The sequence below is a fragment of the Danio rerio genome, chromosome 21 (assembly GCF_052040795.2).
Source record: "Danio rerio strain M-AB ecotype USA chromosome 21, GRCz13ab, whole genome shotgun sequence".
In the NCBI taxonomy this organism is placed as follows: Eukaryota; Metazoa; Chordata; class Actinopteri; order Cypriniformes; family Danionidae; genus Danio; species Danio rerio.
In genome coordinates, this window is record NC_141041.1 from 32,969,051 (window position 1) to 32,985,659 (window position 16,609).

Here is a 16,609-nt window from a genome sequence, read left to right on the forward strand (position 1 = left end):
GAGTGATGTGAATGAAGTTATAAAGTACACTGTTCCCTTTGAAGATTTACCCGTGTCCTCGGTATAGTCTGTTTTCCATATCAAACTGAGAAAAAGAGACTGCAGCCTTAAACAAACTTGCAAAGTCTGAACTTATAAGGAGAGGATGCAGGACTGAACTGTGTGTGTTAGGCTACTTAATATTGAGGAAAAGCCCCAATCAGATAGGCGAATGTCTGCAGCCCCGCCTCCATTTTCAGATGTCTCCGTTTTCCATCATCCACACTGAGACGGAGAAGCAGCGTTTCAGAATGAAAACGGCCTCTCCAGCGTTTTCGAAACGCTCTGTTTTCGGCGCTCGAGAACTCCGGCATAGTGTGGACGATTGGCGTAACCGTAGCAAAACTTATGCGTTTTCAAACTAAAACGCATTAGTGTGAACGGGGCCTAAGTCAATTAGGCGACAGCGGCCTTTGGTGGAGTTATGCGAGAACAGCAGATGCAAATGGCACTCACAGGAGAAATTTGAGATCTAAAAAAGCATACACAGTGGCCTCTGGTGGATTCATAAAAACAAAAACTGCAAAGAAAAAAATATATATATATCTAGCTCCTGGGATTTATTTTGCTCTCTTCAGAAATGCATATAGCGGTACGCCATCAAAATGAGCCTGGGTTGTATCTGTCACTATTTTAACCTTTGCCTGCCTGACGAATCTCTTAATAAACTGCATTTGGATCCTCACCTCTGTTGCCAACCCTACTCATTACTTTTACATGTCAATTTGATGTAGTTTTCACCTAAATGTAAAGAATTGACATCAAATAGATTTGCATTTTTTACTTGTTTTTGTGTCGTTTTGACATTAAGATACTTGTTGTGTTCCTTAAAGGGATAGTACACAAAAAAAATATTAAAAATTTCAGAGTTTATTTCTAATGTTAAAGATAAAAAAAATAAAAATTAAAGCTGAAAACCTGTAAAAATTGGCTTCCATAATATTTGTTTTTGCTATATGGGAGTCGATGGTTACATGTGATGCAGATAAAAGAAACCCATAATGGTTTGGAACCACTTGAGGGTGAGTAAATAGGGAGTAAATTTACATTTTTGAGTGAACTACCCCTTTAAAATATCCTTGCAGTCAAAGCTCAGCTATTTCTTAGAGTATCAATATTTTAGTGTGCTACTAAAGTTCATGGTGTGATCAGAATTGATCATTTTAATGGAATAGTGCAGCGTTAATTAAGAATGATTTATCTGTGTATGCTACAGTTTGTTAAAAATTAATGTGCCCTTGTAATTTTTAATGAAAAACCATTACTTTCCATCCCCCATTAACATCTGTCTGATGACGCATGCATTGGTTTTAAAAACAATAATCCCTCCCCTCCAGCAACCTGTCACTCACATGAGATCAGCAATTAGCAAACAACAACGACCCAGTGAACGATCCATTCAATTCCCCATAGACAAATTCCAGTCATTCCCTACATTTTACTCACTTTCCGGTAGCTGTTTATCGTCAAAATAGAGAAGCAATTCCCGTTTTATGCTGACTTTAAAATAAACAACCCTTCTCCTCTGGGAAAGCAGAAAAATATTGATGACTCATCCTGCACTGAATCGATTTTTGTCCAATCAAATGAGATTGCCCCTCTAGAAGCTGATTTGAAAATAGCACGCAAATCATGACTGTGACATGACTAACGTTTGTTGGTTATTTCTAAACACTATATGGTTTTTAAAAATATATAATTTATTGATCATGTTTAATGGAACAGGCGTATACTTTCGGGGTAGATGCATTTGATCATTCCTCGCCAAACACTTTACATTTTAGGTGTTTCCTGTCTTCATTTCTATGTTTTTAAAATCCTGTCTTGAGATGCATTGTGTTTTGTGCTCTGATTTGTAAGGTGTCATATTTAAACGGTCCATTAGAGAAACATCTAATGAACCAGAAACCAGCCTGTAATACAGAGCTCCCTGAAGACTGATTAGCCAGCTAGTCATTGCAATCCACTGATTAGTCTATTTTGAAAAAATGTTTTGCATATCACTGTTTATGTCTTGCCTTTGTTTCAAGAACTTTTTGTTTTCTCAAATAATGACATTTACAAATAAAAGTTAGAAATTTTGCTTTAAATGTATACTGTAACATTTCATCAAAGAATCCTCAAAATATATATATTTTTTACATGACATTTGTGTTGTTTTATGTTTGCCAAAACAATCTCTGCATATTTTGGGATACTGCGAATTAAGCAAATACAAAATTTAAAAATGAAAATGTATTCTTAATTTAAAATAGTAACATGTAGCACTGTCAGCCGTAATGAATTCTATAGAGCAAAAGCATGTTGCTGCCTTAAATTTTGTAGTTGAATCAAAACTTTTTTAGCCATCCTAACTTACATCAATCAAATTAACTAAACATATGTCAAACTTTGTATAACCTGAAAATGCAGTTGTTTTACAGTGCTTAAATCTGTTTATCAATTTAGAATTTTTAATCAATTTAGAATGTAAACTATTTGTAATGACGTAGAAATGGGACGTTTCTGAACGGGAAGTAACTTCGCAGAGTCAGTTGCTGTGATCATTTTTCCTGTTTGCCTAACCTTTTCAGGAGCAGATTGTTTTTTCAGTAAACTCACAGTTTTTTTCTGTCTCCTCACTCTTTATAAAGTGCTAGCAATTTTTAAATACTTTATTCATTCATGCATCTAAAGTAGTAAAGTAGTCTTAATGCAAATCAAAAGCCAGGGTATTTGGATTGTCAGTTACTAAGGGCAAATTTACAGTAGCTCCACTCTCAAATGCTCTCAGAATCAGCCTACTCAGAATTGATTGAACAAACTATTTTCAACTAATCTGAAACTAAAAAAACTCAGCCTCCTATATTGAGTAAATCAACTCAGACTTACAGTTTAAAGGCAGAGTTGGATGAACCTGCTTATTGGAACAGCGTTTGTTTGTGTACAATGTTGTGTTCCTTTATGAAGACATCTGGCCTGGCATGCTTAATACAATGTTTTTGTCATTTAGCCAATCTGTGTTTTTTTTTTTTGGTTTTTTTTTTTTTTTTTTGGTCACACTTTATTTGATGGTCAGTTTGTTGAATTTAAGTTACATTGCATCTACATGCCAACTAATTCTTATTAGATTATAAGTAGACTGTTAGGTTGGGGTTAGGGTAAATTGACATGTACTTGCAAGGTTTTATATAGTCAGTCAAATGTCTGTTGAAGGAGCAGTATCAACAGATAAGCAGACAGTCTACTAATACTCAAATGGACCATCAAAATAAAGTGTTACTTTTTTTATTTATCATGTAAACCGTGCTTTGCTTCGTTTTTGTTCGCTTGTCATCTCCTGATCTCCTAATGATCTCCTTTACATTTTGGAATAACTCTTTAGCCTTAAACTAAAGAGTTTTTCTCCTGGGGGAAAAATTATGTGGCTTATTCCAGGGCTTATTATGTGGTCTCTGTCACCATATTGTGGATCTGACGATGAAAAATAGGCACTATCCTTAAAAATAAACTGCATAGTTGCAATCTAACCAACTATTTTCACCTTAAAAACCCTCAAAAGTACAGAGTAGCCCCTTTCACACAGTGATACCGGTAAATATCCGGAAAATTTCCGGAACGACTTTACCGGTATATTCAAAAAAGCGCTGTTCACACAGGCAAGGACGTTACGGAAATTTTCCGGAAAAGAGCATTCACACATCCATTCCAAAATACCGGTAAATTCTGACATCATTCACCACAAATGAGCTTTAAACGGCTGCGCTTGTATTTGTAAACATTTGTATTTGTGAGATGCTCCACAATATCTCACATGATCTCAAGCTTTGTGATGCACTTACACTAGGTTGTTTCACACAATCTGAACATTTGCTGTAAAACCTCATGCGCCCTAGTTTGAGCACGATCCTGAATCTCTACATGACAGTGATGTGGGCTTCAAATGCGATGCATGAGCTAAATGTGTGTGTATGTGTGTGTGACTTCTACTTCGACTGTGGCCACACACACCAACACACACTCCAGCCTGAGAGGCCTCTGGGGCAAACGCTTAGGCAGCATCTCCATGCCAACGCAAACTCCTCATTTATTTCATTCTTTATTCTCATCAAATTCATGTCGCCATGGCAACAGGAGTTTGCATTTCTCTCTCTCTCTTTCTCTCTCACTCACACACACAGAGAATTATGAAGCAACAGAGGCCAGTTACTGGATGTTTCACATGGGTCTGAGGCTGTGTTTACGCTAGTGCATTAGTGTTTAAAATTTTTTTTCCAGTGTTTTCATCAGGCATTCACTCTACTTCAAAGTTTTTGACCCTCAAAAATTGAGGATTTTGGAAATGCCTTATAATTTATAATTTTACTGGGTAAATTCACACGGACATTAGTAATTAGATTTATTTTTAATTTTCTTCTGAATAAGAAAATATTCTGATTAAAGGTGGTGTATGTAAGTTTTTCTCTTTTCTAAAGCAAAATAATATGTTTGCAGATATTTAAGAAACATGCTAAGTGAACATTCTTGTCTATCTGAAAAACAAGTCAGATTCTGCTTTGAAAATGTGAGTTACATGTCTTTGTTTTGGTTCTTTTAACTTGCCCACTGCCACTTTAGCCAATTATATTTCAGAACCAAAGGTTGCCTTGTTGGGAAACCATTCATTCAGTTAGAAGCTCTCAAAGCATGAGCCTGTGACCAAAATGCTACCTGCGGTGGACAGTAGCGGGCTCTAAAATGAGACAGAGTTCCACATGAAGTGGTTTTTATTTAGCAAAAAATATTAATATTACAAACGTAAACATTAGATGAGCAGGTTACACTGTAACCCTGTGACTTATCAACATGCTATATGACGAGATTCGCAGCGATGAGCATTTTTGCTGTTTGCACCAGATAAGACATGACAGAAATTTAAATATAGATTTTCAGAAGCAGAACTAACACTACTGCACTGCACTCCAGCAAAATGGCAAAGTTTATAATATAATTAATACATATTAAACCTCTTTACCATTATTAAATGTAGATGCTGAATAACTGATGGGTTAGTTTGCATTATTTCACAGTTCTGAAGCTCAATTTCAAACGGTTTATTTTATTTTCAAGACATGAGGTGAACTACCTGCTGATGCTTTCTGTAGTATGGCAATACATGTAATGTAAAATGGCTTTCAAACTCACACTATTAGCATTTAACTCTGAATAAAGCCAACACAATCTCCTGACAATTTGTTACTATTTGATTTAGTGGCTAATTCGTATGAATTTGTACGATGTAATTCGTACAATTTAGTACGATTTGCTTATCATCTAATGACGGTTGGGTTTAGGGGTGTGGTTGGGTGCCACGCCTCCTTTTTAAAATCATACATTTTCCTTCGACTGAACTAGAACGAATTTGTATGAATTAGCGACTAAACTGACAAAACATAAAATACCTACGTTTTCTCGTGAGATCAGGCTGAATAAAGCACATGAGGTTGACCTAAGGTGATCATCTCCTCAAGCTAAAAAATAGAATCCATTTCTAAATTACAAGTTACAGGTATTGGTTAGGACAAAAACTCCTTTTAATATAGAGAATATTCTTTCTATCGCGTACTGTTGCTTTTATTTAGAACACAATTTAAATCAGCCTTAAATCTCCTTAATACTCAACATCAATCTGGCAACCTGCGCCTGTGGGTGTTTTGATCCAAGAGTGCAATACCTAGTTCAACCATTGGGTGTCAAACTTGCATACTGCACATTTAAGGTTTTTACATGCTTTTAGAATATTTCTTTTTATAAAACTGTTTCACATGTTACAATACATTCATCAGAGATTGATTAATGGCACAAGACATTATGTCCCCTCGCTGCGGCAATTGTTTTGGTACCATACACAATTTTAGATGTTTCATTTTTACTTTTATGGGGGCTTCAAGTGCTGTTAATCATTTTGTCGTTGTGCATTTGTCATTCTACAGTATACATTAACTTTTCGGCTTTTCTGGGTTATTGCATATCCTTCCCTGATTCATCAATATGGCTTACATTGTACTGTAGTTCTGTTTCATTTTTGTAATACATTCACTTAAAAAGAGAGGGAGATTGCAGAAAGCACATCCTGTATGCATTTTGATTTTTAAATACCAGAACATTTTGTTTTATTGTGAATGTAAATGCAAACCTATTACTTGCTTTTGTGTTTTTCTGTATGGCTCAAATGACAGAGTACTTTAAGTAGTTTTGCCATTTTAAGACAGAATTATTGCATGTGTAATGCTACATGAGTAGAAACATTTATATTGTGCAGTTTAACTGATTCTTTCAATTCTGTTTTAATTATTATTTTAACTGGAATTCCAGTTTTAATATTGTATGTATTCACTTCCTTTATCATGTGAGTTTTGCCAATAATTCTTTCAATTGGTGCTTTTCCTTCATTTTTCCATCTTTTTGTTGTTGTTGATGTAGCTGCTACTGCATGTGCTAATATCCAACATAATTAATCGTATATTGCTAATTTATATCTGTCCTGTAACATTTTAAATATTTCCATCCCAATGTGATCTCTGTTTGTTTTGCTAATATTAATACTCTATAATGCTGCTGATGAGTCTAAATAACATGCAGCTTTATCTGGATTGACCTCCACCACCTGCTGTTAAAAACTCAGATATATTGCAGCTAGCTATTGTTTTATTATTACTAGTTATTGTTCTAACATGAATTTCATTTTTAATGTTCTATTTATTCTCTTCCTTTATTATGTGAGTTTCAAGTATCAATCAATATTACTTTTAATTAGTGCTTTTCCTTCATTTTTTTTTTTTTTTTTTTTTGATGCTGCTGCTGATTTCTTATTTGTCAACTGTTTCATTTCCTTTGACTCATATATGTGCGGTTATCCAGCATAAGTGATTAATTGTTCATTTATATCTGTCCTGTAACATTGTAAATATTTCCATCCCAATGTGATCTCTGTTTGTTTTGCTGAAATTAATACTCTATAATGCTGCCGATGAGTCTAAATAACATGCAGCTTTATCTGGATTGACCTCCTCCACCCACTGTTAAAAACCCAGAGATATTGCAGCTACTGTAGCTCTCAAGTGTACATTATTAGATATTCTTTTACTAACGCGTACTTTAAATTATGGAATAGCGATTCCCATACCAGTCCATTTATGGACATCCCTTAATCCCTTACTTACATTTTCAGAAATAAACCTGGCCTTTTCAGAAGGTGCCTTTTGTATCTTTTAGTTAGAATGAATAAATCATGCTTATATTTAGCTTATAAAATGCATTTTTAAAGACCCAAAATAAATCTTTTAGATACAAAATTGTTCCTTTTGAAAAGGAGTATCTGCTGACATTAAGGCATTATGATTTCAGTAGCTATTGTATGAATCAATAAGCGATTGAGATTTATGCATTATATTAAACAAACATTTGTTCAGCTGGTCAATACTTTTTCTCCCCTGGTTTATGCAGTGTGTGGTGACATCCATGGGCAGTTCTTTGACCTGATGAAGCTGTTCGAGGTCGGTGGATCTCCAGCCACGACACGATACCTCTTCCTGGGAGATTATGTGGACCGGGGCTACTTCAGTATCGAGGTGAGAGGAGCCCTTCTGCCTATTTTTAATCATGTTAATTGGAGGAATTAGTTCATGTGGATTTGTTTGAATGATAAGGTTTAGTTCAATCACCACCAGGTTTGGACTGAAGCAGCATTTAAGCAAAACCTGATGAATTGATGATTAAACCCTAAACCTGATTAGGTTAAAGAGAGTTTCTGCCTGGTAGACACATGTAACATATAATGTAATAAAAACCCATGTAGAATAAATAATAAATATATATTTTTTTATTTACATTTATTAATTTTATTTAAAAAACAGTAACAAAGTTAAAAGCAAGCTAAATACTATAATACTGTTAAAATGCTTAAAAAAAAAAAAATATATATATATATATATATATATATATATATATATATATATATATATATATATATATATATATATATATATATATATATACACACACACACACACACACACACACACACACACACACACACAAATGTAACGACATAAATAAAACATTTTCATTCCTATTTGTATTTGCAAGCATTAATAAATTAGGCAAAATGTTTAATGAACATGAAAATAAAACCTGCAGAAAATCGGTTTTATTAAGAAAAAAAATCTTTAAAATTTAAAAAACTTCTTAGCTAAATAATATGCAAATATGTAAAAAATGTGGTGTAACATATTTAAACATTATATTTAATTTAAAGTCTATTAAATCATTATTATCATTATACTTACTTACTCCCAGGGTTATTTATATTGAAGTTGATATTTAGCAAATTTTGCCAATTTTTACGAGGTGGGTCATTAGCCCAACGCTCAACACCCAACCTGGAGGACCAGGACATACACACATACACTACGGAAAATTTAGCTTACCCAATTCACCTGTAGCGCATGTCTTTGGACTTGTGGGGGAAACCGGAGCACCTGGAGGAAACCTACGCCAACACAAGAGCACGAGAACATGCAATCTCCACACAGGACTCCACAACTGACCCAGCTGACCCTATGAGGCTACAGCGCTACCCACTGCACCTCCATACCACCCATTGTTATCATCATATGTCAAAATATTTAATATTAAATTTTTAACCCATAGAGATTAATATTATTATTATTATTATTATTATTATTATTAAGAACCTACAGATATTAAATTCTATAATAATTAAAAATGATAGTTAAAAACATTATCCATGCAGTCTTGGCATTCTTAGTGGTGGTTAAAAACATTACTGTATATGCTTTATTTTCAATAAACATTTTTTAATCAAATCCTGTAACAATAAAAATAAATAAAACAAACATTTATAAATATTACAAAAATACTACAAAAATATCATGGTGATCATTTGTGGTTTGACATCTATTAAAAATGTATATTCAATGCAGTAAATCAATTGATAAACATAAAGCTTCATTAAATTGTAACAGTATTAAGCTTTTGTTCTTTTGTTGTTTGCAGGAAATCAACTGTATTTGCTTGCACCGTTACAAAAAACAAAAAACAATAAAAACAATGCAGTTTATAATAAGAAATAAAATAAGATAATAAATAACATACAAAAATTTATACAAATATATATGCACATTTATAAATAGCAGAAATGGTCATAAATGTGGTTCAAAAAGCTTTACTGTTCACCCTCATTAATACTTACATTTATTAATTCCTTACAACTCACTTTCCCATTTCTGGAGCTTACATGAAAGCATAAATTGCATTTTCTGTTGACTTAACAGACACATTTATTGGCTGATAGCCTCATTACAATTATCTTGTAACTTATCTAGTTTTCTTTGATAACATGAACATTTTCAAACAGAGTTGGGGAATCGGTCATGGCATCTTCTTTGAAATCTTATACGGGCCATGATTAACTCAATACTGACTGCTTGATCAATAAATGCACTATCAATTTTTTCACCACAAAATTAGCTTCTGTCATTTATAAGTTAGTCAGTTCATTAGTGTATTAGCATTAAGGAGATGCTCGTGTATGTTTTATATCGAGAGTGATGAGGACTGAAACCTGCAATAACATGTGTGATGCTATTGAAAGTGTATCATCAAGAACGACATATTATGCCCCTTTTCATGAGACTTTAATTAAATCTCTGATGTCCCCCAGAAGGTGTCTGTAAAGTTTCAGCATAGAATACCCTTTAGAAATTATACTACAGCTTACTTCTTGGCTTTATGGAATACTTGAGTCTGATTGGTCACTCATGACATTCCAAGTTATGTTATGTTGTTATGTTAAGTTATGTTATGTTATGTTATGTTATGTTATGTTATGTTATGTTATGTTATGTTATGTTATGTTATGTTATGTTATGTTATGTTATGTTATGTTATGTTATGTTATGTCATGGAAGGGGTAAAGTACATCCATAAAAATCTATAAAAATTTGATTAAAGGCAGACAGGCTTGTCAGCTGCCTTATGCGAATCAGAGGGGTGTTGTATAAAAATGAAGGGCTTTATTTGTCAAAACAACTATCTGATGTAATATATAGCACTTACACAACTTACACAAGCACTTATATAGCAATTACACTGCTTCTTCCCACAAAACATTAAAAAAGACACAAAACATTGTTCTCAACAGTTTATTAATTTATTAAAGACAAAGCTGACAGAATTGAAAATTATTGAATGGAGCATACACTAACTTATGTATTATTTAGTCACAAGATGATGCCAAATGGTAAAAACAGTGGCAGGACAGTCAAGCATATACCTCTGGATGATTCTACACACTCGGATAAGCCTGTGTTACTAGTTTCAGTGGTTGTTTTCTGGGAATAACCAATACAATCTCACAGCAATTCATAAATTATGATTTAGTGGCAAATTCGTATGATCTAAATTGTACAATTTTGTACTATTTGCACATCCCCCGATGACATTTGGGTTTATGGGTGGGGTTAGGTGCCACGCTCTAAAGAAGTGGCTAAGGCTTTGTTAGAATCCATGTGCTGAAGTTTATTAAAGGGTAAGGCAGAGACATCAACGAAAAAACAGGTAGACACACCTCCTTTTTTAAATCATACAATTTTGTACAACTGAACTCATACGAATTAGCCACTAATCTTGACAAAACGTACCTTGGAAAATTGTGACTGACCAATCAGAATCAAGTATTCCAGACAGCCAGGCTCAACCCAGGCTCATTATGGATACATACACAGGTCTACATTTCTGTGGACAGTGAAATACGTAACTGGGCGTCTTCTTGCAGTTTTTGTTTTTGCAAATCTGTCATAGGCCGATGTGTGTGCTTTTTGATGATTTCTCTCTCAAATTTCTCTCAAATTTCTCTCACACATGCTCTTCTCGCATTAAACTAACCCACCCACCCCTTCTCTAAACCCAACCGGTAGTGTTTTCAAAATCAATTTAGAAAATGAAAATCAGTAGCAGCTGCGTGATTTCACCATGTTTTCAGCCTGTTGTTTATTTACTTATTTATTTATTGCTTTTGTTTTGTTTCAAACCCTGTTGTCGCAGTCAATTCAGCTCCGCTTCCAAAGTCCATCAGCATTTGTGGCGAGTTACTAGGCAAACTGGTAACATAGGTAAAGCAGTCCACATGGAGGTGAGCAGTCAGCTGATAGCACTAAAAGGAACAGAAGCCGTCAGCGACATCATACTGGCCTGTACTGTTTATTTTAAAGATGAAATGCAGCCAGACATACCTCTTGCTACATAGTTTGCGCTTTCCAGAAATTTAGACAGGGATACGTGTTCACAATGAGCCTGTGTTGCATAAGTTATACATCCTACATCATTAGGGGAATAAAATCTGAACAGTTCATTTTTTTCACATGCTTGCAGAAAAAAAGACTAACCAAAACAAAGTTACTGGGCTGTTCGTATTCATGTTTTCGGAGATGGTAGATGCATCGGGGACCCGATTATAATATTAAAACAAAGAAAAAGTCAGATTTTCATGATATGTTCTCTTTAACAGAACACACACGCTGCACTTGTCTTATCTAAGGATTGTGTTCTTCTGTATCTCAAGGATCTCTGTTTTTTCCTCTCTTCTTCTCTGTAGTGTGTTCTGTACCTGTGGTCGCTGAAAATCCTCTACCCAAAGACACTATTTTTACTGAGAGGAAATCATGAATGTAGACATTTGACAGAATATTTCACCTTCAAACAAGAATGTGAGTACCTCGCTTTACTTTCAAACTATTGTGTTTGCAGTGCTTTTAACACATACACTGGAATGCAAAGTGATACAAAATATAAGAATTTTCATTAGTAGTCAGTTAGTTTAAGAATGCATTGACTGAAAGCAACTGTAAGGAGAGTTGTAATTTAATAAATGATTCGTACACTACCTGACAAAAGTCCTGTCGTTGATCCCAGTTTTAAGAGCAACAAATAATAACTTGACTTTAAGTTGATCATTTGCTAAAGTGGCAGAGGGTAGATATTTCAAATGAATCTGTTGAACTGCATCCCAATCATCACAAATACTGCAAAAGACCCATTGGAACCCTCATGGACCCAAGATTTTCTTAGAAATCAGTCAAGTTTGGTGAAGGAAAAATCATGGTTTGGGATTACATTCAGTATGGGGGCGTGCGAGAGATCTGCAGAGTGGATGGCAACATCAACAGCCTGAGGTATCAAGACATTTGTGCTGCCCATTACATAACAAATCACAGGAGAGGGCAAATTCTTTAGCAGAATGGCTCTCCTTCTCATACTTCAGCCTTCACATCAAAGTTCCTGAAAGCAACGAAGGTCAAGGTGCAGCAGGATTGACCAGCCCAGTCACCAGACATGAACATTATCAAGCATGTTTGGGGTGAGATGAGGGAGGAGTCATTGAAGATGCAGTCCTCCAAGCTCATGGTAGTCATACACAATATTATTATTTTTCCACTGCACCATGACTTTATATACTATACTGTACATTACTTCTGTTAAGTGAAAAGGCTTTAGTCTATGCAAAGTCAGACCTTACTGTCCTAAATAAATAATTAAATAATTAAATATCAAGGCATGACCATGTTTTATTTAGGTAAAATAAGCATAATCTAGAGGCATTTGCCTTTCATTTCAGCCACTATTGATACCAAATGATCAACTAGAAGTCAAGTTATTATTTGTTGTTCCTAAAACTTGGAAAGGCGACAAGACTTTTGTCATGTAGTCTAATACAGTGTATCATAGTATATTGGATACATTTTTTTAAACATAAATTATAAAAATATTCAAATCAGAATAACACACGCTTGGTTGCTAAAACCCTAAAATTGGGTCAAAAATGAGCCAACCCAACTCTTGGGTGAAACTGTGTAATTTAATTGTATTTTTTTAAAATAACTTTTTGTTTGTTTATACCTGACCCAACATTGAGTTACTATAACCCACACTCTAAAAAGCGTTGAGTTATTTATTTAATGCAATGGTTGAGTTAAAAATATGTGGTGCTTTGTTGGGTTATTTTTAACCTTTATTGGGTTATTTATTAATAACTCAACAAGTTGGATTAAATATTTGGTGTTTTCTTGGGTTATTTTTAACCTTTATTGGGTTATTTATTTAATAGCTCAACCAGTTGGGGTAACATTTTAAAATTTCAACAGTCAATTGATTTAACTGACACCGAACAGCTGTATATATATGCGTGTGTAATGTTGATATTGCATTATAACGTTTATTTAAGCTCTAACACAATAATGTTTATTTTATTTTTCAAATTACCTCTCTGTGTCGTGTTTTTTTATATCTGTTTCACCAGAACTCCTAATTATTGATGATAAAAATGCGCGCTTCACAGCTGATCTATGTATGGAGAAAAACGCTTAAGTGTCTGGAAATTAAAATGTAATGGAAATTAAGCAATTTGTTATTTATGTTATGTATGTTATTTATTTACACAGCCATAATTATATAAAAAGTAGTACTAGTTATAGTAGCAATAATAATATCAGAATGGAAAAAATAACACTTAGTCAAAATAACCCATTAAAAAAACCCAATGCATTGGGTTAAAATAACCTATAGTTGGTAAGATGCTAAAGTAATATAGTTGGATTGTATGCTGGGGTATTTTTAATCCAACTATTTTAATTAAGCAGTATTATTTAGAGTGTAACTTCAGCAGTGTCTGTTGTTCCTAAGAGGATGAATCTTTTAATGAACAGAGTGAGGTTTATAACTAAGAGCAGTAGTACAGTCTGGAGGAGGTAAACTTGGTGTATGAGGTAATGCTAGATTCAGTGCGGACCCTTCCCATGAGGCTGAGCGGCAGAGCTCAGAGACAGCAGACCAAACTCTACTCCACTGACCTGTGGCCATGGTGACCAATGCTTCAGAGAGGCGGCGTACTGAGACATAATGAGAATAGTACACGCGTCGACAAACCTCCTCCGTCTGGAGACTCTGTTTGTCTTGTGTGAGTGTTTGTGACGCACCCAGACACATGGGGCTGAGCGCTAAAGTTTGCTCCCAGCTGGAATCTAATGAGGCCGGAGAAAAACATAATAAGTGCTGTTATTACAAAATAGCTGTTGTTTGCTACAAATATTAGGGCTTTTTTCTTGTTGAAGAACTGTAAGAAATGATCAAAATGACTTGTCTTGCTTTACCCATAGGGGGTAAACAGAGGAAAACAAGTTTTGTTGTTGTCGTTGTTCTTTTGAAATGAACAAAATGTTTGATGTACTGTGCTAACACATTTGCATGCCAACTACACAGGCCCAGACATGTTTATAATGTCAGAATCTTTATTGTGACATTAAAATATCACAATGCTAAAACACAATGCTAAAATGCTAAAACATGCTAACAACAACAATAAATATATATATATATATATATATATATATATATATATATATATATATATATATATATATATATATATATATATATATATATAAAACGCTATACAAAATAAAGCTGAATTGTATTAAAGCGCTATACAAAATAAAGCTGAATTGTATTCGAATAGGTAATCATCATTGAGAATCTTGTCTTTAAGGTACAGTACAATTTAGATGTTGGCAAAGACTAATTTGGTATTTATAGGTAAAGGTGCAGTAGGTGATCTGCCTGAATGCTGGTTAGCATAATATCTTTCAAATACAATCCCTCCCCTTCCTGAAATCATAAACGCGCACATTAAACATGACAGAGACCCTCCAGATCATGTAATTTGCCAATTAGAAAACTTTATAGTACTTTATAACACCGCAATTCTGAATGAAAAACTTAATTATATCTAGCACGTTTTCAGTTGTGTAGTTAGCAAGCAAAACTTGTCGTTAATGTGTTGGAGTGTGATCTGCGTGAACAGATGCGCAGTTGTACAAATCTACATTTGCTGACAGACAGTTTTGGGCTACTTATCAGAATTATGGGAATTATCTGCCTGACAATTTTTAGTAAACTATTTTTTAATCTTATGCCTTACCCAGAATATTAAAATACATACAAATTCATTTGGAAAATTTACTTGAACCAGTACAACTGGATCATGATGAAGAGGCTTCAACAAGAACAACAAAAATTGTTTTTGAAGACAATCACCTACTGCACTTTTAATGTTCTATATGTGAATGTTGGAAGCTCAACTTCTGCTCAAGGCAAAAAAATTAAAATAAAAATCTAATGTTGTCATAAACGCGATCATTACGGCACACATGACATTTTGTTTACTGATAAAATTGCACCAACAAAAATACACAAATGTTTATTTATTTTTTTATTCTACAAGGTAACAAAGCATTAACCATGCTGCAGCTGGTTTTATGCAACATATATAATTACACCACAATCATTATTTGCAGCATATCTTTTTTGTAGATATGCATTTTTAGATTTTTAGTAACTACACTGTAATAAAATTCTGGTTGCCTTACATTTTTAAGCTAAATCATTAACATTATGAGTTTTTTGCACTTATATTATGACTTAAAACAGCTTGCATAGCTTATAAAATTAAGTTAGAATATGATTAACTTAGTTTAATACATTACAATGAACTAAAAACATTTGCTTTCATGACTAATTGAGCATATATTTTTTTACAGTGTAAAACCTTTAGCTCAATAAAGTATTATTTTCTTACTAATACTTATTAAGGTAGTTTAGTTTAGTTTAGTTTAGTTTAGTTTAGTGTACTAAATTAATATTACACTTTCAAAACAGCTAGGGCCGAACAAAGTACTGGACATAAAATGCTAACAATAACAATTAAAAAAAAAAAAATAAAAAAAAAATATATATATATATATATATATATATATATATATATATATATATATATATATATATATATATATATATATATATATATATATATATATATATATATATATATATATATATATATATATGTATATATATATATATATATATATATATATATATATATATATATATATATATGTATATATAAATATATATATATATATATATATATATATATATATATATATATATATATATATATATATATATATATATATATATATATATATATATATAGCTTTATGAAGCCAATGCAATGAGTTTAGAAACATTAACAGCAGATTAATACTTCTTAAAAGCTAAAGAAAACAAGTGAGTTTCAAGAAGAAATAGAAAAAAACAGGTGAAGAGGTGGCTATTGTGAGTTGTACATGCAAACCATTCCATAAACGAGGATCCACCATCAAAAAAGCTCCTCTTGCGTTTCAGCCTCAAATTTTTCACTAAATTAAGATTACAAGTTCTGAGACTTCTCGGAGGGTTATTGGGATGCAGGAAATCTGATAGATATCTAGGCACCAAATTGTGTAGGCATTTGAACACAAACAGAAAAATGTTAAACTCTATTCTGAAATGGACAGGAAGCCAGCGGAGGGGAGTGTAGGATGGGAGTGACATGGGAGTCATACTGGATTTGTGACCATTTTTCAGGAATTTGACTGCAGAATTCTAGACCATTTGAAGTCAAGCTACCTGGGATTTAGAGATGCCATACAGT

The 16,609-nt window shown here is 33.4% G+C and overlaps 1 protein-coding gene across 2 annotated transcripts in view; it reads left to right on the forward strand.

Moving 5' to 3' along the window:
- ppp3ca (protein phosphatase 3, catalytic subunit, alpha isozyme) overlaps window positions 1–16,609 on the forward strand; it is a 112,289-nt gene that overhangs the window by 67,956 nt on the left and 27,724 nt on the right. For both annotated transcript variants that reach the window (NM_001198550.4, NM_001441921.2), the window contains 2 exon segments: window positions 7,504–7,628; window positions 11,675–11,786. In NM_001198550.4, the coding sequence (NP_001185479.1) occupies window positions 7,504–7,628; window positions 11,675–11,786 (237 nt within the window).